This window comes from Blennius ocellaris (genome assembly GCF_963422515.1).
Source record: "Blennius ocellaris genome assembly, chromosome: 3".
NCBI classification, from domain to species: Eukaryota; Metazoa; Chordata; class Actinopteri; order Blenniiformes; family Blenniidae; genus Blennius; species Blennius ocellaris.
In genome coordinates, this window is record NC_137652.1 from 20,681,541 (window position 1) to 20,706,390 (window position 24,850).

At 41.0% G+C, this 24,850-nt stretch overlaps 3 protein-coding genes across 3 annotated transcripts; 1 reads left to right on the plus strand and 2 right to left on the minus strand.

Annotated features, from left to right (window-relative positions):
• Positions 1 to 517: 517 nt before the first annotated feature.
• ifngr1 (interferon gamma receptor 1) lies at positions 518 to 8,308 on the minus strand (the record flags this gene model as incomplete). The annotated part of the gene is made up of 7 exons (XM_080517484.1): positions 8,138 to 8,308; positions 3,890 to 4,004; positions 3,584 to 3,768; positions 3,333 to 3,505; positions 2,737 to 2,911; positions 1,002 to 1,135; positions 518 to 901 (listed from the first exon to the last, which is right to left on the minus strand). The coding sequence occupies exons 1-7, from the start codon at positions 8,202 to 8,204 to the stop codon at positions 518 to 520; spliced, it is 1,233 nt and encodes a 410-aa protein (XP_080373610.1). The 5' UTR covers positions 8,205 to 8,308.
• Positions 8,309 to 12,164: 3,856 nt separating this feature from the next.
• On the plus strand, positions 12,165 to 16,578 carry smim28 (small integral membrane protein 28; the record flags this gene model as incomplete). The annotated part of the gene is made up of 2 exons (XM_080521125.1): positions 12,165 to 12,263; positions 16,156 to 16,578. The coding sequence occupies 2 exons, from the start codon at positions 12,165 to 12,167 to the stop codon at positions 16,576 to 16,578; spliced, it is 522 nt and encodes a 173-aa protein (XP_080377251.1).
• A 960-nt stretch (positions 16,579 to 17,538) lies between these two features.
• On the minus strand, positions 17,539 to 20,316 carry LOC308144759 (uncharacterized protein; the record flags this gene model as incomplete). The annotated part of the gene is made up of 5 exons (XM_080515962.1): positions 17,539 to 17,676; positions 18,151 to 18,195; positions 18,338 to 18,401; positions 19,057 to 19,410; positions 20,151 to 20,316. The coding sequence occupies 5 exons, from the start codon at positions 20,314 to 20,316 to the stop codon at positions 17,607 to 17,609; spliced, it is 699 nt and encodes a 232-aa protein (XP_080372088.1). The 3' UTR covers positions 17,539 to 17,606.
• Positions 20,317 to 24,850: the final 4,534 nt, after the last annotated feature.

The following is a 24,850-nucleotide window of genomic DNA, read 5'->3' on the forward strand; positions in this document are numbered from 1 at the left end:
TCCTTATGGGATGATTGGCTAAAGTTAGAATACAACCATCATACTGCCAAAACTTGCCACAAAAGATTTGAGGAAGCTGCAGTCACTCATCATTTCACCCATATTTGAAAGGTACCCAAGATAATATAATATCCAGTAGATGCTAGAGTGACATGATGCCCCATCTGGCCACAAGTGGTACTACCAGATTGAGCAAGCTATTTAGTTACCTCACACATTTCCATTATTAAACTGAATAACTGAGGTAGGGTCTTGACATGTTCCCTTGCACTATGTTCAGTTTTGTTATGTTTCCAATGCTGCCACACATAAAAACCCTGCAGTTTTCCTTGAACAAATATACAAAGTCACCGAAAATCAAGGGTTTGCAAATGACTGGAAAGAAATCGAAGTCTCTCTTGAGAAAGGCACCATCATCCATGGTAAGACCCAGGTGCAAACCTGCTTCTCTTGGACTCTCCGAGTCAAAACCGACACATCCCAGATGGTAAAATAATAAAATCCTGAGAGAGTTGGATTAGTTTCCGCCGTACCCTGTTGCCATGTCTCCATCACCCATGTCCAGCATGTGAATGTGTGGGCAGTCGTAAGCCGACACCCGTGGGGTTTCCTCTCCTTCCGATTCAACTGAAACACATTCCGTCTTTACAGAGCAGTCGGCAGAGTCACTGTCCGTCTGGCTGCTGCTCTCTGAAAGATATCTTTGTAAATATAGTGCCCCCTCAGAATGATGGGAATTCAACCCAGCACCCTGGTCCCTGTGGCTCTGGGACTGATTGCTGTCCTCAGATGTGGTAGACAAGCTCTTGGAGGGCGGAACTATTGACACTTCATTGATGTCTTCATTTGGAACGGTGTCATATCTCAACGTCTGATCCTCGTGCTTTTGCGTCGATGGAATCTTTGTGAAGACAAACGGCAGGAAGAAAGTTTGACTACAACTACGTCTTAAAGTGAAATCATCCTTACAGTTTTGCCTGTTTTCTAAATAGACAGCTTACCAAAGTCCTGGGCAGCTGGGACGTCTTTGTGGTCCAAGCCTTCACCTTACAGATGAGGATTACTGCCATGGTGATGAGGGAGAACAAGACGGCCATCAGAATCACAGCCAGCGTTATTACAGCCTTGACGCTTCCTGCGAGACAAAGTACCACTTGGTTTCAATTAAACATTTTCACAGGAATAAGATTGCTTTGTTTGTCTATGACAAATTCACACTCTTTTCCAATCTATTACAATTCAGCTCTGTTTGGTCCGGTGTGCAAGTTCCCCAGAACTCTGATCCGGATCAAAGAAATGAACTCTGGTCCACTTGAAAACATGGGTCTCTGTTCACTGGCAAGTGGACTGAGGTCCGGCCCACGGACATTGTGACTGCATCAGGGACCATCAGCAGAATTTCCAGCAGATGGCACAACAGGACATGGCGTAGAGCGCAGTGCATTTTGGGTAGTAAACAAATAAAAGCTAATGAATCCAGACGCAGAAAGAACAAGTTGGAAAATATCTCATGGGTAGATGTGGAGTAGTGAGGAAGGTGTTCATTGCTAGACTGATAGTCTGAAGACTAGATATCGTAGTTGCTTGCGGCTACCCCATTACCCACAAGTTAATTCACCCCTTTAGCAACAACCCGGCTAAACCGGAAGAATCCTCTTATGGTCAAGACCAATGAATGAGCCGTGTTTCTTCTTCATCACGCTATTCTTCCTCTCTGGTCAGTGTTCGTTTAGGGTGTTGGCGCCCCCAAACGAGCAGCTGTTATAATTGTATGATGTTGTGAAGGACAACGCTAACGTGCTAAACAAAGAATCCTGTGATGGATGTCCTGCACTTTTTAAGAAAGTTCTAGAAGTAGAGCTGTGATCGGGAGTTCACAGGTTCGAATCCCAGTAGGGAGTGGTGACTGTGAGTCCCTGGGTATGACCCTTGACCCTTGACCCCCATTAGCTCCCCGGGTGCCACACCGCTTTCTAGCTATGATAAGATGAGCTAAACCCAGAAAAGGAATTTCCCCAAACGGGGTCAATAAAGTCTGATGTCTTTCTTTTGAACCTTTTACTCAATATTTGAATTAGAAATGCTGTCCTACATGAAACCAAGAAATTGCACTGTCCTCTGCTGGATGTATTGATGAACAAAAACACCAGCATATTTGACCTTTGGCTAAGTCCTGCCCACAAGCGTAAACAAACCAATAGCATTCAACTTCCGACTGCCCGGACTCTGACAAAAAGTCTCAGCACCATAGAGAAGCTTTAGACCTGGCCACACTTTTCTCGTTTTCTGGGCTGTAATCAACTGTGACAGTTTATCCGGGTTAGCGATAGTAACAAAGGGGGGGTCGGGACTTGGCCAAAGGTCAATTGAGGCATGGGAGTGTGAAGGTCGTGACAATTTTTTAAACACACTGGATTTGAAGTGTGCTGCATTTGGGCCCGACTCAAACGTTTTTAGAGATGTGTAGCTGCCTTTTAAATTTGTGAGTGTCTTCCAAAGAAAATAGTACAATTTCTCATTTCCAAAATCTGATGTCATGTTCCTTCTGAAGAAAAAAAAACAACAAACAGAAATAAAAAAAGCAGTTTATGTATTGTATTCTTTTTTCTAACTAAATTCAACTGAATGTGTGGTTATGGAAGTAGGAAAAACTGGGTATTGGACCTGAAAGATCCTAAAGATAAAGGTTAATTAATGCAGATGCCAGAAACTTGAGGCAAGAAACTCAAAACTCACCTGAATCCGGAGCACAGGTCTCATTCGTGCCTCTGAACTTCACCTGTCTAATGCCTTCACTGTCAAACAAGGTTCCACTCAGTTTGACACACAGCTTTATGTCCTTGTCCTTGGGTAACGGCACATCGACTTTGCAGTTGTTGTCTTTGGCGAGGCAATCAGACCAATGGTCTCCCTGATAAAGATACAAAATTACAACATTGCAAACCGAAACCCAACATTCAAACACCTCTGAGGTTTATCAAGTAGTATTAATAGCCGGAAATCAGCTACAAAACAGACGGATTCATTTACTTCCTTTCATTTTCAAAACCACTGAGGCAAACCGGTTATTTAAGACTTAAGCATTGACAATAAAATGCACGTAACTGAATACTAATAAGAAAACCTGATGTGAATTAGCCTACTGTACTTAATGCACTATTTGTCAAACATGATAGCAAATAAAGGGAGGGTTTTCTGAGAGTACTCCCCAAGCAGAATAGCTTAATAGAATAGATGCAACTAGAGACAAGCTTAAACCTTTGTACAGTTTTCTCAACAGTTTAATTGCTTTGACTGGAACATCGGATAAGAGCCCACCAACTGACACTTACTGACACCGTCCCATTTCCAACAAGTGAGACATAGAATTTGAGGACTGGCTCAGAGTCTGCTGTGAAGGTCCGCTTCACTTCCTTGTAGCTTATGATGGGGTTGGGGAAGCTCACTGTGGCTGTATCTGCATCCACATTCACATCGATCTTCACACGAGGGAAATCCAAAAAGCCTGAGACAGAAAACCCAAGTTCAACCTCTCGCACCTTCTAATCCAACTTGAATTTGGAGTTGCTTAAATAATACTTACATTTTGTATGAACACTTGTCAAAACGTTAAAGGTAAATGAATTTGATTGCTCATTTTTAGACTCGTTGTTTCCTTGTAAGGCCGTTACTTCGACAATAAGGTAGTCCAGGTAGGATTCATTTGTGTTCCACACAGCGTGCGTCAGATCGTAGTGATGGTCGTTGGTTTCATTCTCAAAGACTTTTCTATGAAAGGCAAAAACAACATTTTATTTATACACATCACAATAATCAAAATACACAACATTTTTTTTTTTTAAAACAATATTTGAAAACAAAATATGAACAGATCACAACTCAGTCTCACCTCTCATTTTTTAAAACTACCTTGAAGCGGGTTTTTGGCTGGTGTTCGGGGTAGTTCCATTTGACAGTGACTGCAGCATTTTGGCAGCTCACATGGACATTTTCTGGAGGTGGAACTGCAAAGTAGAAATAAAAATAAAGGGGGGGGGGTTAAAATAAAACCTAAAAAAAAAGTCTGAAAACTGCACTAATCAAATGCTGTAAGATTCCGACTGAAATGTGTCGTGACAAGTGTCACTATAAAAAGAGAAGGCAGCGTCCAGGCACCGATCGTGTTCTTGAAATTCAAACCAACGGAACTTAAGATATGAAATTAATTACTCATCATAATTAATCCTAAATAGCTTGTTTAAAACATTTATTCGATTGAAGGAGGAAAAAAAAAACCACTCTCCAGTCACAGTCCAGTCTTGCCGTCAGCTGTGTTGATGTGTGAGGACACATTGAAAACGTGCAGGACTGCAGCTCTCGAGGACCAGGGTTCCCTACCCCTGCTCTAAACTCTAGAGCAGGGGTAGGGAACAACAACAACATCAACAACCAACAACCTGGAAATCCAGATTCGTGGCTCATTAATATTCAGTCTTAGAAACAAGGAACAAGAACAGAAATGTCCATATATCCTGTGTTTAGTAATCACCTTGTCCTTCAACGCTTGCGTGCAAAAGAGCTGCATGGAAAAGTATCAAAATATGTCATGCACTTAAAACAAGAAGCAATGGCTCAGAAAAAGAAAATGTGGTTTGACGCGCTGCTACAACAAAGGAAATTCCAGGTGTAGCCACAGCAGGAACATGACTTTTCCACGCCATGATACAAAAGTCAATGAAGCCAAAAAGTGGCATGGAAAAACAAAGTACAAGTTCACATTGACATGGTGATCTCTGATCATAGTCATATTTATGTCCAAGTTTGGCGTTTCCTTTGTGGGGAGAGGAGGTCGGTATCATTAGCTTGGATGAGTTCCAGCTCCCTGTGACTGTACATCAGATTAACGTGAATACAAAAAACATAATTCAACAGTTAAAAAGAAAAAAATAAAGGTCGATTATGTTTTCAGGCAGTCGCTGAATTGTATTCAGAGCGGACAGTTGCGTAATCCCACTGGTATAATCTCAATATGACAATCAACAGGACTTTCCGCCGTGTCTTTATCAGAAATCCGGGAGTGAAACGCGTGACGCGCAGATTCCACGCTGAAATCCCAGATGAGCTGCAGCTGCACGCAACACCGGTCCCATCCAACCAGGTTCACATCAGGCTGAGGCCAAACGCACACTACTAAAGAGGAGCTGGGGTCTATTTGTACACAGCTCTGAAGGTGTTCCAGCAGATGCTGAGAAATAATGCTGCATTTAGTTCAAATAAACAATGTTAAAGAGTAAAGACACTGTGCGTGGTTAGTTTAGTAAATATGACACCACGTTTAATCAATTTGAATCAATCAGTATGGTTTTTGTTTTTTTACCTGGTAACATTGACCCCAGAGACATTGTGTGTGTGTGTGTGTGTGTGTGTGTGTGTGTGTGTGTGTGTGTGTGTGTGTGTGTGTGTGTGTGTGTGTGTGTGTGTGTGTGTGTGTGTGTGTGTGTGTGTGTGTGTGTGTGTGTGTGTGTGTGTGTGTGTGTGTGTGTGTGGTAGGAGTAGGAGGGGACAGACATGTCTGGGCTTCTTTGTCTCTGGAGTCTCATGTGGCTCTTTGGCCCTTCTGTAATGGTTCTGTGAAGTTTTTACAAAATTATACCTTAATAACATTTCATCTTATTTTTACACACCAGATTCATTTTCAAAAGGACACTTGTCTCTTGGCTGAAAAGGACCTTTTTTTTTTTTTTTTTTTTTTTAAATGGCACCAGTAGGTCTTTTATAGCGTGATCTGAACTTCCTGCAGAGCAACAAGTTAGACACTGCGCGTCATCACCATGCCATTAAACTCCAGCCGAAGCCAAACCTCGCCCTTTTTTGTTGTTCCACAATCATACCAGCACCTACTCTCCCACACCGTAATACAAAGGTCAGAGCATAAACAGCTTCGCCTTCGTTCAGGTGTTCCGACAACAGGAATGCACTGCGATGTGAAGAATGTGAATCCACCACAGACCACAGAATAAAGGTTTCAAACCAGTAACACTGCGCTTCACTATCCCATGAGATGCAACAAAAGTCTTTGCAGGTGAAACCAGGGGTGGGCAAATCTTTTTCCCCAACAGTGGCGACTGTGAAGGGCTCATATCTAAAAAATATGTATGTTCTGTTCCTGCTCTGCATCAGTCAAGTGCTTGTATTTCTATTTTGGCCGATAATGGCGACTATGATTTGATCTTTCTAGGGGTGCACCGATACCGACACCAGTCTCGGGTTATCAGGTCCAACGCTGCACAGAGTACTCGTAAAAAGATCTCCAACACAACCTGATGAGTACTTCTTGGCGTCATGCGTCAGCAACATTGCCCACAGGTACGCGACTCTTTTAATATTAATGAGAATGACAAAAGGAAGACAAGACAGTGAATTATATTTGTGACTTGGTGGATTATTCCTGAGGAGCAACAGGTGGAACCTGTTTCCTCTCTGGTATGAAGGCTTGGCTGTAACTGATGAAGTAAAGAGTCCGAGGCCCTTCGGCAAAAACTTACAACAGTATTCATCCAGTGCCTTCAAAACCATCAGCGCCAAACTATAATGTTATTAAATGGCAGCAACAGTCTGTACAGACCAAAGCGAGTCAGGTTTACATCAGCTGAGACACAGACGAACTAGAGATTCACAATTATTTTATGAAGGGACAACAACGTGGGGAACATCTGTCCTAAAGTCACACCTCAGCACGTCCTGGAAAACAATGGACGATTTTTAACCACTTTGATGGCACTCTTGTTAAATTTACCTTTGGCTAAGCCCCGCCCCTGACCACAAACAAACCAATAGCATTCCTAACCTGGATCCGTCAATTTCTTCGGTCCAAGTGTTGGTACTGATTTGATCGTCATGTCATTAATTTTTTTCTCCTGATCTATTAGTTGTTATTCGCTGTAGGTCAAGGTGTCTAGGGTCGGTGAAATTTAAAACACGCGCCAGTAGATCGTCTCCTGCCCGGCTGTCTGCGAACCCAACTCACTGTATGACAGCAGACTACAGATGTGTATTTTCACTATCGGGAAAGATATGAAGCATATCTGCATGATCGCCCATCTTTCATCTTTCATCTGACAAAAATCAAACAGTAAACCTGCTTTAAGAAAATATAAATAAAGTACAGACTGAAGTGATGAAGCTCAAGTCCCAATTTGGTTGTTTTAAAGAAACCACGAAACCTTTGAACATCTGTAGCAATGTGTTATCACGAGCTGATGAATAATCACAACAACAACAAATACATCTGTTGATTGAGTTGTAAAATAAATGGCTATAAAAGTACTTTCTTAGAATGAATGTAATTTCTAGCATTGTATGTGTCAACCTTCTGGTACCCAGGTATGTTCCAATAGCAAAATTAGCATTTCATGTTATGAAAACCATTATTATTCACAATTTCGATTTGACAAGGTGTCAAAAGTTATTTGTTGCATTATTTTATACAAAAAAAAACTAAAAAAATCACATATAGCCACTCAAATCATCCAATAAAAATGAATATACACTGCATTTGTTTTAAATCTAGCTCCAAAACTAATGAAACTTAATAATTGAAATATGGCAGCCTGCAAAAATAAATAACTAATCAAACTTCCGTATATTATATAAATATGAAAAGAAAATGATTATCTAAATTTAAAAAAAAAAACATTACACTTAAATCGTTTTTAAAAGAACAATTGGGTAGTTTACAGCTTGATTGTCCGAAAAAGTTCAGTTAACATAAAAGTTACTAAGGACCAGAAAGTGAAAATGATGTAATAAGTGTGAATAGAATGATATATTTTCTTCAATATGTCTTTAGAACGTACATATATTTTTGTAAAATATTACGACTTTAATGTACACATCAAGATAACATCACCTCCATTACTTCAATGTTTAAAATACAATCTTGTTTACATTTTCACTAAGCCATTCACAGAGTTTTCATTTCAGTCTATGACTTTGGACCGATACTGTGACCTGTGACCAGAGGTGCTGTAAAACTGGATCCGTGGGGACTTTTACCTTCATTCTTAGTTTTTCACGAGAGGAAAAGTAAATAATTAGCGCTTGTGCCTCCCGAAGCAGTGTACTGAGCAGAAGCAGTCCAGAGAGAGACTTCACTCACCCTCAGCAGCAGAAGCGATGCTGACCAGCAGGACCAGAAGGGCCCTGAACGCCCCGTCCCTCCGCATGCTGCTCCGCGGCTGTCGGTGCGTTCCCGAGCGGCTGCGCGAGGCTCAACGTCCCGCTGTTCGTGCCTCACATGTGGAGCTCTTCCTGCTTCCTCCACTGAAGGCCTCTGACTCACACCGGCTTGTGCGGGAATGTGTTTGTGTGACGGGGAAGGAGCGTGGAAGCGCTCCCCTCTACCTGAGACACACCTGGTGGTGACGTCACGGCCTTAGCTGCCTTCAAAATAAAAGACTGAACTATTTGTCATTTAAATAATAACTTTATATTTGCTTTACCAGCTACTAGTCAGCCATACAGAACATGAACGTGTTTTATAACAAGGCTGTCGGTGAGGTGAAGTGGATATATTGCTTTGATAAGTTGATGAGAAGGGCAAAGTCACAGGTTTGGGATTGACATGTATCACTGGATATACTTATATATCATTATATTATATATATCATATATATCATATCATATATCTGGATATACTTATATATCATTATATTATATATATCATATATATCATATCATATATCTGGATATACTTATATATCATTATACTTATATATCATTATCATACTTATATATATCATTATATTATATAATACTTCTCACACACTCAAATATGGAACTCCATCAGAAATATCCAGGAGCACTTCATTCAATTACATTTTTTTTCTTATGGTTACATCCTGATTGCAGTTTTCTTTTTAAAAACCGGTTGTTTTTTTCTGCTTCTCCTGAACCGGAGCTGTCAGTGCTCACAGGATGGAAAAACACAGAATAGTGGTGTCATGACAGGTCGGATTCTACTCATGATCCCACTTGCGCCCAGCTTCCCGTACTTCTGCCCATTCATCTCTCGCCACGTGAGCAGTAATTACAGCTGCCCGCTGCACGCCTGTTCCAGTAATCCCACAGGGACAAATCCATCCCGCAGCCCCCCCCCCCCCCCCCCCCCCCTCCCAAAGCACTGAGCATCCCGCTGGGTCCACTCCAGACAGATGTTGAACCGTACATCTGGATTGTGGGCATGTCAGCCAGTGATCACTGCTGCTATCGGCGGCGTCCACAACAACATCTGGTATTTCTCAGCAGAGGAAAAAAAAAGAAATCTATCTAAATTCGCCTGAACTCTGGCTCTGAGAGTGCAAACGACTTGACTTAATTTTGTAGCTTTGAGTCGGCGTCACTCGTTCTTCTCGACCCTTCAGCTGATGGGAATTTGTCAAACACGGACCCCTGGCATAGTGTATCGTCACATCATGGGCCTCATCTAACATTTGCTTTTCATCCTCATCATGTATGTTAAATGATTTTCAGCCAGTGTTTAATGGAAATACACTTTGCTTCCATCAGTCACAACATTGACTCTACTGGATGGAATGCTGCTGTGTTCAACACCAGCATGTTGGTGACAGCTGCATTAAATGCTTGAGTGATGCATTTGTAGACCCACCACATCCGAAAAATGTTCAATTGGATTGAGAATTTTAGGGAGTCCAACTGTAGTAAATTGACCACAGTGACAGGATAAACCTGTGTCGAACTTTGAGGCGCTGCTTTTGTAGGATTCCTAGAATTCTAATCATACACGGGTAACCGTTTAGTACATGACACAATATCAGGTCTTATTTATAATTCATGCAGTCATTCACATTTAGGGTGCCTTTTTATTTTGTTATCGCCACCTCAAAGTTGTACAACTTTTTTTTTTCCAGAAATTCAGGGAGAAATCTAAATGAGCTTGAAGCCATGAATTGTAAAATGTTTGATTCTTGACAGTTTAGTATTAGTTCAATAATTCTTTTGACAGACTTCAAATAGTTCCACAAGACATCATTAAAAAGTTCATAAAAAGGGATTCTAACAGCCTTCAATGACAATTGGCTCAGAAAATATCCCCAGGTGTTGCATTAATTGCATGTAAAGTGTTGAATCATCAGTTTAGAGATGCTCTGACCTCCTCCAGCAGTCTTAACTGATGGCAGCTTCATTAGAAAATGGTCCAAGGTGTCCCGAACCAGCCCTACCAGCAAGCTTTATTCGATAGAAAAGTCTTAAGTCTAACTTTAAAAGAAGAGACTGTGTCTGCCTCCAACGGAAACTGAGATCTGGTCCCATATGAGAGGAGCCTGACAGCCTGAAAGCTCTGCCTCCCATTGAGACTTGTTAAAAAAAAAAAACTAGTGACCTCCAGGGGGCAGCACTTTGAGAACCAAGTGTTTTTCCTCGCTTATATGGGATGAACAGCTCTATGATGGAGCCTGGTTGCTCAGAACTTTAGAGGTTAAAGGAAGGTATTTAAATGATATTCTTGATTTAGTGGTTAGAGAAGCAGACTTCACAGGTTTGATTCCCGACAACTGAGGGATCACCACTTTTTCCTTTTTTGGGGGGAGGGGGGGGGGCTTTTTTATAATGAAATAAAAATAATAGCATAGGATCCTCATTCTTTGTCAAACTTGTTCTGTGTTTCAACCATGAATGATTTCAGATTTTATGTGAATGTCCTGCATGTTGACCCACTCTTCTGATATGACCGCGCAAGCTGACGGCAAGGACGTCTCCTCTGGTTCCACCAAACACTCAGAACTTGATAGCTTCTTTAAATCATTTGATTTGGAGGCGCCGTAAGGATTTAAATCCGACCGTGTAAAGATTCAGCCCATTTGTGAATCTGGGTTGAAAAGCAGCCACAGAGGAGTCGGCGAGACTTGTTAAGCTTCTGTGTGTGAAATCCGATGAAGACTCTGATGGGATTTACTCAGCCGACGCCGAAGAGACAGTGGAACATGAATAGTTTAATGGTAGAGACAATGAGTGGAAGGTTTGAATCTGAGTGTGAGGTTGTGTAGTGAGCCCCTGACCCAGACCTGGCTGGATCCACCAGTGGACCTCCACCATGGTTCATGGACTTTTTCTTCAGCAAAATGTTTTCTGGCCTCACGTCCTGGTTCAAAAGCTTTTTACCCCATCTTCTCTCTCCTGCCATCGGGAAAGACCTAATGGAGCATCCGTCTGTTCATTACGCTGTATTAAAGCCGTGACACACTTGATTAAAAAAAATTATATATATATATATATATATATATATATATATATATATATATATACTACATATTCTATACAGATTAAATAAAATAAAATAAAATAAAATAAAATAAAATAAAATAAAATAAAATAAAATAAAATAAAATAAAATAAAATAAAATAAAATAAAATAAAATAAAATAAAATAGAATTGAATTGAATTGAATTGAATTGAATTGAATTGAATTGAATTGAATTGAATTAAATTAAATTAAATTAAATTAAATTAAATTAAATTAAATTAAATTAAATTAAATTAAATTAAATTAAATTCCTAAGCAAATCCAAAATCAGCTTCTGAAATCAGATTTTTCTGTGTGAAAGTTTCTCACAAACACAACAACACACATTCACCCAGATCGATGTGACAGCTGTAGCGTTTCACTATCGGTTTGGTTTTTCCTCGAGGGTCCTCCACGTGTCTGATGTGAAGAGGAGCCCCGCCTCTTTCTGTCGCCGAGCTCCACTGGCACGCACACACACACACACACACACACACACACACACACACACACACACACACACACACACACACACACACACACACACACACACACACACACACACACACACACACACAGAGTCTATGATATAGGGCAGCTGCAGCACAGTAAATCCCATCATTGGCCTGAATCCTGCTGCATGTGTGAGCATGTGAGCAGCTGCTTAGCATGTGGCCCCTCCCATCATCCCCTTTCACCCCGACACTGCTTTTACCCCCACGCACACATCCCACCCTGGACACTAGAAACCGTCCCCTGCTCCCAGCCCTGCTCTCTGAGTACTCAGTGAAACCTTTGGAACAGCATCGGTTGAAAACCTGTTTTTTTTTTACTTGCACACTCCTCCTCCATTTATCCATTGACCTCTGACCTCTGAGCATCATGAGGGCGCTACTGGAGAGCAGCTGGATGAAGTTTGGTCCTGCAGGCCGAGGGTCCTACGACTGGGTGACAGGACCTCCTTCGACTCACGAGAAACCGGTATGTGGACATCTGCCGGGGATTTCAAACAATAGAATTCCACATTGTTTGCTTTCAACTGGAGGAAAATGAAGGGATTCATAACATATTCTTTTAAGTTTGTTTCTGCCGATGAAAACTATTGTGTGTTGTTTGGGATGTTTCTAAATTCAAAAAAAAAAAAAAAATCAAAGTTACACATGATATTTTAGTGGCACAGGAAGATTTTGCAGCACTGAAAGTTAAAACATTTTTAAAACATTAAAATAACTCAATCATATGCTTGATTGATGCAGTGGACCAGATGTTACGAAGCTGTTATTCTGAGCACTGTTGGCATGTTTTAGCTGCACCAGCTTTTAAAACAACTGGAGAAAAACACGCTGATGTGGACCAAAAGATCGAGCAATGACTGTCAGTGACTGTCCCATAGTTGTTTTATCACTTGAATTACTTCTTACGAACAGGCATGGATCTTAATTGCTGCTGTGTGGCTGTGGCATAATGGCTGAGCTGTTAGCATTATTAGTAACGAAATCTTTGTTAGAATAGAAATACTGGCAAAAAAAAAGACTGGAGTCCGACACTGAAATGGCGGCCTCTGATGCTAACTTAGCAGTGTTGACAGCTGCTAATCACAAAGCAGCTTCCAGCACACAATCAAAATGAATAGCATCCTATTTTGAGAAAGAAATAATGGACTATGCCGACATCAACAAGCTCCCAAAACCTGTAAGTCCAGGTCCAAAAAGGAAGAAATGAGCGACCGGAATATTTACAAGCTCAAAGCTCAGAACAGCAGGAAGAGAAAGCAAATCATCCACTTCATTCATTTGTAAAAAGGAGTGAGGTGCAGAAGATGCAAAACCAAAGATGGGGAAGAAGAGACAAGATCGTTGGGAAAAGGAAAAAGAAAAAGGAATAGACATTTTCAGAAAAGAAGAGGGGGGGGGGCTCCAGGAAAGAGGAGGAAGAAGAAAAGTAAAAAAGACAACAAAAAAAAAAACCTGGATATTGGAAGTGAAGAGCTTGTAGTACAGGATCAGCTTGAAGAGTGGATGAAAAACAATGTGCAAATCCTTGTATTAAAGAAAAAAAAAATCAGTTGGATTTTTCCGGAAACAAGTTTTGATTTCTTGATGTTTTACAAGAAATGAATTTTGATTTCTTGATTCATTTTTCAAATGGTTTATTTTGCTCTCTTATGTAAATATGTTTTGTATCGTTCGTGCTCCCTTACCATCAACAATCAGGGCTAGGTGTATAGGAGCCATTTTATGTTTGATATGCTTTTGTTGTTTAAGCATGCTTTCTTTGTGTTCACCTGTGGTCTGGCCTCATGTGCAAGTTTCATGTTCACCCACTGGGGGGGGGGGGGGCTTTGGTATTGTGAGGAGGAAATAAAGGTGATTGAGGCCAGGTGTGCAGGACCTGCAGGGCAAACAGTTTGTAGACCGAATGACAGGTCAGTGTGAGTGGTAGCGTCTGAGAAATGTATTTATTTTGGAATGTCAACGAATGGATTAAATCAAATGGATATCAAAAGACAAAAAATGCACCTTGGACCCTGCCTCCACCTTTTTTTGTTCTATTTCTCTTTCGCTTATCCAGGGCACAGCGTTCGGGCAGAAATGTCTTGAGTAACACAGGGGGGAAAAAAAATCCTACAACTAAGTCAAATAGTGCATGTACTGATCATTTTAAAGTGTTACATTACTTCGTTACCCATAAAAATGATGGCATTACAGTAATCTGCAGCCTCAACACTGATCTTGGATCAATTAACAGTTACTGCGTCCGTCGTTGTCGGCTGTATTCCGTTTCAGAGACAGAAACGCATGGAAAACAAACCCTGGAACTCTCAAACCAAAGTGTGTTTTGAGGCTGCGGCTTTCAGCATCATTGAGTCAGTGTGGGATTACACGAGGGGGGCAGAAGGCGAGACAACCTAAATCCACCCAAGAACGTGTGGCTCGTTTTTGGTGGGAGACTTTACCCCTGCGACAAGTCCGGAAATATACAACCTAAGCTGTATCCCACTAGTCTAAATGACAGCCAGCCGACTTTTCCCAGGGCCAACACTTTGTGTTTTAATTCCTGCTTTAAGCCCGACATTGGGGCTTAAATGGACGACAGTGCGACACTGAGCACTGACACTCAGACCGATTGAGAATTAGGCCTGAAGGGGACTGGACTCTGCAGGGTGCTGGGTCATCCAGGCAGCATTAACTAATTGCTAGGAGAAAAAAAAGAACTCGGGGGTGGGGTGGATTTGGGACAGTGTAAGTGGATGTAAGCGGCACCGCCACATGTTGTTCCCTCACACAGCTGGAGAGGTGCAGCATCAGCCTTCTTGTCAGGATCAAACTGGAGGAGGTTTGGAGTGGAGGATGAGCAGCTGGCAGGATCTCACTGTACACACTCGTATAATCACAAACATCGCTTGGCGTGGCACCAGTAGACTGACATGAACGGGTTCGGGTCCAGAGGGTCGACTGCTGACTGAGCCGTCATTGTTCAGGCCTTCCGTTAGTTACTAAAAGATTCACAGAGGGGGAAGTCCAGGGTGAATTACAATCCTTCACATGAGCAGGCCGAAGCTCATCGCAGCTAAAAGGGAATAGACCCTGGACAAGTTGCAAGTCCATCACACACACACACACACACACACACACACACACACACACACACACACACACACACACACACACACACACACACACACACACACACACACACACACACACACACACACACACACACACACACACACACCAATCATACATCAGTGCTTCCAGACTGCATGCACATGCACATGGAGAACACACAAATTTCCCACAGAAAGGCCTGGCCCCCAGCTTTCTCGATATAAGCGAATCACATTAGGCCCATATGCATGTCCACATCATGAAGTCACATATTAACCTAAGAGACATCAAGAATACTTTATTAATGCTGGAAATTTAAATATTAGATTTTTTGGGGGGGGGGGTTTTGCGACTCTAAAACTTAAATGACTCAAACGTCTGAGAAATGTCCTCATTGCAACTGTTAAAATAACTGTCAAATCAAGGCCTATCAACTCAAATCAATTTGAAGTGGATAATGAACGCGACAGTTTAAGCTGTGCACTGTGAGCCAAACCCAACCCACTGGGGTCCTGTGGGGATCCAATAGGAATCATCAAATGCTGCCCACTCACATCAAAACTCCTCAACTGTTTGACAAAAAAGATACAAATGATATGTATATGTGTGTGTGTGTGTGTGTGTATGGTGAAAATATAAAAATATAGGTGATTATAATTTGCATATATTCTGTACAAAACTTGTAAGTGACAGCATCAGATATGTGGGGTGACGGTGACTGCTGATGCTGGTGATTGTCCATCTAAACGACCTCACAAGCAGACTTTTAGTGCGTCGCATTAAGTCTTCAGGGTAAGTTAAATCTCTATCTGAAAACATTCATTTAATTCATTAAGTTTATATTATTATATTATAGTCTGTTTTGTTGGAAGATTTAAGACGCAAAGACTGAGGCTTTGCAAAATGACCCTCGCAAGTTGGCCTCTGTTTCTGATCCTCGACCGCATCCATATTCTCCTCCTTCTCCTTTGTTGGGGTTTTCCTCTCCACATGCATAAATGTCACGTCAAGGGCTCCGTTCAAGTTCATCTTTATGTTTAGGTCGTGTTATTCTTGCGCAATCAGGTCGGCTCACATGGTTGTGAGCTGTGATTCAGAACTTATACGATTGTTGAATTTGCACGGTGTGTAGAAGCATTTAAATCATCCTGTGTTAAAAAACAAAAAAAACAAACCCACCGTGGTGATTGCTTTACATGATGTCTATCGTTCTTTAAGTCCTCGTTCTCCATCTTTAATTGCCCGTCCTTCTCATTGACCTCCAGGGCTTTAAGTGGAACGAGCTGGTAGTGGGGGATGACAGAAAGTCGGAGTTGGCGGTTTACATCGCCCTCCCCATCGTGTCCGTGCTGCTGCTGGCCCTGCTGGTCGGTCTCATCTACCGCCGCTGTTCCCGCAGCAAGCTGACGCTGGCCAACATCATCGCTCTGGACCTGCAGGACGCGGAGAGCAGCGCCGAGTTCCTCTCCTCGCTCACCCGGAACGCTGAGCGCCACACCAGCACCAGCTCCGACGGATCCGACGGGGTGTTCGTCATGGTCTACCTGCCGCCACCTTACGAGGAGACGCTCACCAAGATCACCCGCGCCGCCAGCCTGTCCAGCTCCAAGGATGTGGAGTCGATAAAGATCGAAGATCTGGAGGCCAAGCTGTGTCCAGAACTCAAGTCCAGTGGGCAATATGTTTGAGACGGCATCCAAACTATCTAAAGACTATATATAACTTCAGTATCTGTTTGTTTGTTTTTTTTATAACTTTGTGTCTGTGAATTATACTCTGCTCATTCCACCATCACTGGAGTAGCATCTTTATACAAGTAGTAGAGCACTTTTAGAGTGACTTAGTTCAATCTCATCACGCTTTAAGAAAGCCTCTGTGCACTGCTTACCCGACAGAAATCCAGAATATCTGGTTAAAAAAAAAGAAAAAGAAAAGAAAAGTGGAAAGTGTTTAAAAGCCAAACACATGCAGACGTCGATACTGAATGACAGCGTTGCTATATGTCAGCCTGATGTGTAAATATTCGCTTATCTGTGTTGTCACTTTGTTTATCATTTCTATGACCTCAAAACCAATAAAATGAGTCACAAACAGCCTTTAAACCTGCCTAAACCAAATCACTTTAACCACACAATTCAGTCAAGCGAACGAAATGCCATGGATTTATAAACCTTGACAATTCTGCACAACAACATGGTAAAAAGTACCTGAAACAGGACTTCAGTCTCGAAAGAAAAGCCCAGGCTGCACTGGTGAGGATAACTGAATTGAAGTGGCACAATAACAATACTTTAACTGTTTCTCGCAGTGTTACAATGTTTAATTGTTTGAAGGCGTTTTCTACCCTTAAGGTTGACCCGGCTGGGTTTATGGTTCGCTGTGTGAGAGTGAAAATGACACTAAAACACTGAAATCAAAATCCAAACTGTTTTCAGTGTAATCATCACTTAAAACAGTAAATTCAATTAATTCCTTTATCTTCCTTGAAAACAGTAGGTCGTGTACTCACTTACTTTTTTAAGGTAGGTGGAAGTCATCCAGTTGTCTGCAGCTCATTGTTAAATAATCTTGACACGTCTTTTTTTGTTTTGTTTACCATTATCGAAACAATGATTCCAATAACAGGTTCAACAAAGTTTATTTTATTACTCCTGGCCATTCACTCAATATAAGAATAATCTTTTCAGGGACTTTGTCCAGGACAACATCAATTATTTCAGCAGCATTCTGAAAAGTACTCAGAGGCCTGTTTGTCCAGACACTCTTCCTGCAAGATGAGCCGGATGCTGCAAAGAAACAAGAGGCACACTGGAGTGAGGACATCATTACCAAGGTCTGAACGTCTATTTTAAATTGTGTAAGATATAGATCATGCCTATGGAGTTTGTCTTCACCTTCTCTACTTTAAAATTTGAGACCACATATCAGGAAAGGAAACAGGGAAACAAGCTCAATGCAATACTGAATAAACAGTACCTCCCCATAAACCACAGTATGTCATTATTCCTGCTCTGCGTTAGTCAAGCTGTGACACCAAGAGTCCATGTCTGGCAAAAAAAAAAAAAATCCCCTACAATCCTGCTATCTCAGGGTGTTTAGTGGACTGGTGATGCTTCAGCTTGTATAGTTTCAAGCATTCATCCACCAGTTTTTCACCTCAAAAGATCTTTATCCAGATGCAAAAACGGCCCTAAAATGTTAAATTATAACAGCTTACTTTTGGAAAATAGGCATTCAAAACAGAACAAGTCAAAACTCACGTTCCTCTAAACGCTTTCCAGTGGGCGGCCCTGAACCCGTTTTCACTGTGGAAATATTAATAGAAACACATTTGACTCATTAGAGATCCATAAACACAGTGAGGAAAGAATCCATGGAATTACTGGAAGCAATTAAAGGAAGCTGTAGAGTTGCAGTATTTTGTAAACTAAAAAAAAAGCTCTTAACACAAGATTTCTGAAGAGTGTCAGCAGGCAGTTGATGTCGTCAAGTATGTTGTCATCAGTCAAGTCTGTAAAGAAAAGACAAATCTTTAGTTTCCTGTGTTCAAAGTCGCAGTTGTCGCTGTAACCCAGCATCTGAAACTGTCAGAGTGAAACTGGAGCTGATAAGACTGACGTGGTCAAAGTTGATTCTGCTTTATTCTTTCAGTCTGTCCCATTTCTTGCATTATATCATGTTTCCTTCTTTCTTGACATTCCTTTTTTGTTGTGCCGTGTCTTTTTCCTCATGTTTCTGTGTCTTCACTTCCCCTGTCCCACTTCCTGTCCTTTATGCGTCTCCACTGTGTTGAGACAGGCTCTCTCATGCTCCACATTCCCTTCTTGTTTATTTTCATCTCTGTCTCTCCCTCTGGTGGCTGAAAATCTGTCGACACTTTATATCTGTGATTCTACTGGAGACTTTTTAACTTGGCTTCTTATATTAAGGCGGAGCAGTGCATCCTGTCCTCAGACAGAAATGTCATTTTGTGGTATAGTGGTCAGAACCCAAAGTGGTGGAGTTGATGGAACTATGTCTTCTGTCCCTTTGCTAATTAAATCCCGGTACTTTTCAGTTCTTACCTGCACTCAAATCTTGACATTCAAACACACGTGCTCATGTTTCCTAATCACAACATTTAACCTGGTTTATATGACAAACATCAACCATATAAAAACACTCACCGATGCAGTCCATCCTGCAGAGGTTGGGCGATGGAGTTGCACCGTCGCTGCAGGTCAGGTGGCTGCCCAGCTGGAAAAGGCCGTAGAGGGTCCAGGCCTCATCGTCCTCGTCACAGTCGTACCGCAGACGGGAGTTCGGCTTCGGGGGAACGGGTGAAGGAGAAATCCCCTGGATCCCTTGTTCCTGCGTGTCGGACTCCGCTGAGCTCAAGTGACCGTCTTGGCTGGCCACACTGAGGAGGCCTAAATAAGGGGTAGCCCTCTTCTCTCGACTGGGGCGGGAACCGGAGTTACACATGAGCTCATTGACAGTGCTGCTGTTGAAACCTGATGCAAGCTCTGCATGACAGACGACTGATGGAGAGAAGATGAGAGGAGAAACATCAAATGACAAGTTTCTGATATATTGAAAGTTTCTTACCTGTGACTCCACCGATGATTCAAATCCTCGATAAATGTCTCTACTATGGGTATAAATTTCCCCATCTGTGAGATTATTACAGGATTATCTTATCTTGTCTTATTGCACCTGAAGTAGGCACTGTTCAAAACAGCACTGATCCTGTATTTTCTTTTAAGATGGACCTTTTAAATTGTGAATTATTTACATTATTTACACCATTTACAAATGTGTCTTAGTTTGCCACTTTAAACGTAACACACAAAGGATCATCAAAGCCTGACATTTTCTGTGATATTAAACCGTCAACGCAGCTGTGGATGTTTAACACTTACAACCTTTTGTTCAGAGTCTCGACATTAGATCAACATCAAATCAGTGTCAGATTAGTATCAGATGATTCACTATCATTTGGTATCAGATCGCTATCGCATCGGTAACAGATCGATATCAAATCATTATCTGATCAGTGTCAGATCGGTATCGGTGTTGGTGTTAACAATTTGTGGAAAATCTGTGGCATTGCGCATCATTGCCTTGAATGTCTGTTGATGATCTTTGTAAACAGTTAATTAATTAAAAAAAATACATGCCAAACCATGACGTTATTCAGTGGTTTTAATGTAACAATACAAGGTAGCACTTTCATCAAGAGAAATATAGAAGAGTCGATTTCATTATGTTGTAAACTTACTCTTGGCCACAAAGTTGTCCTGAGTTAGTCCGGCCTGCTTCGCCTCCTCTGACAGCACAGCGACGGCCTGCATCAGCTGCTGTCTCAGTTCACACTTGGACACAGTTCTTCCTTCTGCTGGTGTGCAGACAAACCCAGCAAGGACAAACACCAGCAGCACCTTCATCCTGACTCCAACTATCACCTGTGACTCTGAGAACTATTGCATGTGACACCATATATATATACACACATCCTCTCCAGTGCCACAGGTAATCTCTCAGAAAGAGCTTATGTCTTTTGTTCTCCTCAGAAAACAGACACTCCCCAGGCTCCACATGTTCTCAATTGCTGACGCCACATCTCAGGCTTCACTTTAGGCTTCTGATCTGTAAGCAGGTCGGAGGGAGAAAGGTGATACGTCTAACGTGAAAACATCGTCTCTCCTGTGCAGGTCACATCTTCATTCAATTGACAACGACAATAAAGGGTTGACCTCATCACATCCCAGTGATGTATTTGTGATTTGGGAGGATCAGATATCAGCACATACGGAATGAATACATAAGGTGAGAAATGTCCTGAACTCAGCTACAACGTACAAAGCAAAAACAAGAAATCCAACAGAAACTGAACCTGATGGAAATATAAAAAAAAATAATAATAATATAAAATGATTGAAATTGTCCAACACATTTTGATATTGTTCACATTTTCTTGTTCTTATTTTTTTGTGTTGGCATCAGAATGAACTGACAGATTATGGTTTGACTACCAGTGTTGTTAACAATTAGTTATTCTTTATGTCTGCATTACTGTTCAAGACCACACCATTTTATTTTGGGTTATTTTTCTCCAGATTTTGGGATCACATCCAAAAAACATCACATCAAATTGTGCAGAAAATGTGTGATGAGTGTGCGATGAATTTTAGAAATGATTCATAATCATAATAAATTGGCCAGTCAAAGTGGATAGGATTTATGTGAAAAATACGATGCCCGTGGTTGATTACTTTTTTTTTCTTTTTACTTTTTATTTTCCACAATTTCGCCAAGAAATAACAAATAAAAGACAGATTTTTTTTTTAAAGATCCCACACAAGATGTAGCTTTCATTTATTTCACCTTCGCTTATTACAGAGTTGAGTTCACAGAAACACACTTCAAAAGCAAAGAACAGTATTTAAAGAATGGCAAAAATGTATAATCACACAGGTGACTTTGTGTTTTTTCAAAGATTAATGTGTAAATAAATATTTTTCTAAATTCCAGCAAAATGCTAAAACATGATAAATGTATCATTATTTCATCTTAAAGTTTATTTAACTGAAGTGAAGAACTGAAGAAACATTCTGTTAAAGAAACCACGCTGATTAAAAATAATGAAAATCCAAATAATGCTTGTTGAGTCAACGAGATGCTCCTCTCACAGATGCTTGGTTAGAGTCCTCACAATGTGTTGTATTGTGGAAAACACTGGTACGATGCCGTCCTCAGCAGGAACCTGTTTAAGAGGGTGAAGGAAAAAAGTTTTAAAGTGACTAGAAACTTCAATTCTGTTATGTCGTTTTCATTGGATTTCTTCCTGGAGCTGTGCAATACATAGAAAACATTAGAATTTTTTTTAACATCAAACTCGCTGTAAACATGCAGTGTGTGTGTGTGTGTGTGTGTGTGTGTGTGTGTGTGTGTGTGTGTGTGTGTGTGTGTGTGTGTGTGTGTGTGTGTGTGTGTGTAGCCCCGTTTGCACAACATCGTCTGCAACAGAAAACTTTTGTTGCATTTCGGGAGTCCATTTACACGTCAACGGAGCTGTAACTTCTTGAAACCATTGCCCATTGCAAACATAGGAAAAATCTTGTTTTTTAAAAACGGTCTGTGTAGCCACTGGAAATGTTCTGTGTATGAGAACCATGGCCGTAGTAAACAGTTCTTCTGCACATGCTCAGTAGATGGATAATAACAACAATGGTGTGTCATGACTCCCAATCCACATTCTATCTGTTCTATAATCTTGGAACTTGGTAGATTTATAGTAGAGTCATCTGGAATAACAGTCCAACTTGGTTTTCTGTCCATCTGAATGTCTGTGTACTGCCATTGTAAATGTGTGCAACCGTATTGTTTTACGCTCGTGTGTATTTTCATTACAAAAACAAACAACAACACCCACTAGTGGCCCAACATGAAAACTACACCATTTTCCATGGAAAGAGACATCATTACCAAAATGGTGTTGTGTCAACGGGAAACTTTTTTGAAACCAAAACGCAAACGCAAGGCCTTTTTGCTTGAAACGCTGTGTGAACGAAGCCTTATGCACTTAGTTTTAAATCTACAGTTTTCATACTTCCTTCAGAACTTTGTCCTATGTGAAATCTGTGAATTTGTGCATTTCTGACACCCTCACAGGATATATATATATATATATATATATATATATATATATATATATATATATATATATATATATATATACGAAACTTGTTTTGTGTGTTTGTTGAACAAGAGCTTACCTCCAGAAACCAGTCTTTACCAAGCAGTCAACGTCGTCTGATATGTCATCATCAGTGAAGGCTTCAAAGGAAAAAAGAAAATCAGCATTTTTATCCACAGCATCCGAATCAAATAATTTGTACAGACGAGTTGTTGTTGTTGTTGTTTCAAGTGCAAAAACCCACCTCTGCAGTCTGTCTTACACACATTTCTGGACCAGCGATAGCCAGAACAACAGAAGTGGCTGTCAGACAGCCAGAAGATCCCGTGGTAGCCAAGGGACCATTGGCTGGACAGAGAGGTACAGGCACCAGGACTGTCCTCCTCGGAGCTGTCTGCGTCCAAGGTGTTGTCGTCTCGCATCATCTGCTCCTCATCAAACTTGTCCTCTTCCCAGTTCAGCACATCCTCCATGGTCATCGACATACCCGACCCCTCGTCATCCATCACAGCAGATCTCCTCCGTCTGCTGCCGAACTCCACACTGTTTGATTCGTCTGAGTCTGTCGACTCAGTGGTCATGTCAAGAGGCGGAGTAGTGGTAGTACTTGGAAGTGGAGTAGTGGTAGTAGTGGTAGTAGTTGGAAGTGGAGTAGTGGTAGTAGTGGTAGTAGTTGGAAGTAGAGTAGTGGTAGTAGTGGTAGTCTTTGGACGTAGAGTCATGTTAGTAGTTGGAGGAAGATTTTTAGTAGTGGTGGTAATAGTATTAGTAGTTGGAAGAGTAGTGGGTTTAGTTGTCGTGGTTACACGCGTCCCCAACACGTTGATGAAGTCCGTTCTCAGATGATTTTTCCGATAAACTTCACAGACAACTGCAGAAAACAAAAAGAGGAGATGATGGTTTCCGAGAATGAACTTTAAAATCCTTCTTTTATCGCATAAAGCCCTTTAGAACCACGTTCCATTCTATCCTTAAGAGCTGTTTGTGTGTGTTTGCCCTGACCTACAAAGGTCATAACCTGCCTTCACACTCTGGGACGATGGATGGATAAATCCTAACAATGTTTTTTATTTAGAAAATTGTACAGTTTCTGACTCACTGTAATACAAGTGGACTCGTGATGAGGCTCACTAATGGTTAAGCTGCTATATCCACTCATAAACAGCTGCAGTTTCCAGGGAGTTTGTGTGAAGAGGTTTATGATCCTCACCTATGTTGATGATTGTAGCCTTGTATTTGAGCAGCCCCTTAGGCAGGTGGAGTTTCTTGTGGATCATGGCTCTCAGCTCATGTTTGGGGACGATTCGGCTCTCTGAGAGGCTGGGACCCAGAACCACCACAGCCAGCAGCACCAGCAAGCCCAGAAAGCCCAGCAACCTCATATCTGCAGCTTCTGAAGGAGCAGATCAGAGAATATAAACACAGCTGAGCAAAAATAAATATACTATCAATCAATGCATGCCATGTGCAATTTATATGCATCATAAAGTATTTTAGGGAGTACGAAACGGACACTACATGACTTGTTTAAAATGTTTTAAAGAGAATGTTTAAAAAAAAAAGATGAAAAAAGTTATCAAATTCTCACTGGTCATCTTGAAAACGTTCTCACAGTAGACTTTTCTCATCCTTTACATTACTGAGTATCAGTGTCCTCCAAAAAATCTTTATTAGTTTGTTATTTTTATAATATTATGTATAGTGTTTTTATAACTGTTAACACTCTGTTAACAAAAAAATGATTACAAATAAAAAGCCTGAACAGAGGTTTAAGAGTATTCTGTTTTCATGGCATTTATGTGTTTTAGAACTGCTCCTACAAGAACAAAAAAAAAGTGAATGTAAAGTTTGGTCACGTTCCTGAGAAAAATGGGTTAAACATATTTGTCAGCTGACTTTTTTATATTGAACATGTATTATGTTTTATATATAAATGACATTGTATTTCACAACACAGTTAAATAAAAAAAAATAAAAAAATCTCACTGGATGTCTTTAAAGGTTTGTACAGTCCTTTCATCTCCCCTTGATCACCACATGCTTAAAGTGTCCTCAAATACAAAGCAAGTGGGTTTGTAGCGAACACTGCTCTCTAGTGGTCAGAGGGTCTTAACACACCTCAAGGCAGGCATGAGGGAATAATCATCATCGTCATCATCATCATCATCATCATCATCATAGGATTAATAAAAAAGAAGAAGACGATGAAGCACTATTGTTTCTCACAATTTGTTCTTCAAATCAAATCAAACCTAATTGATATCAAACATTTTGCAAAATAA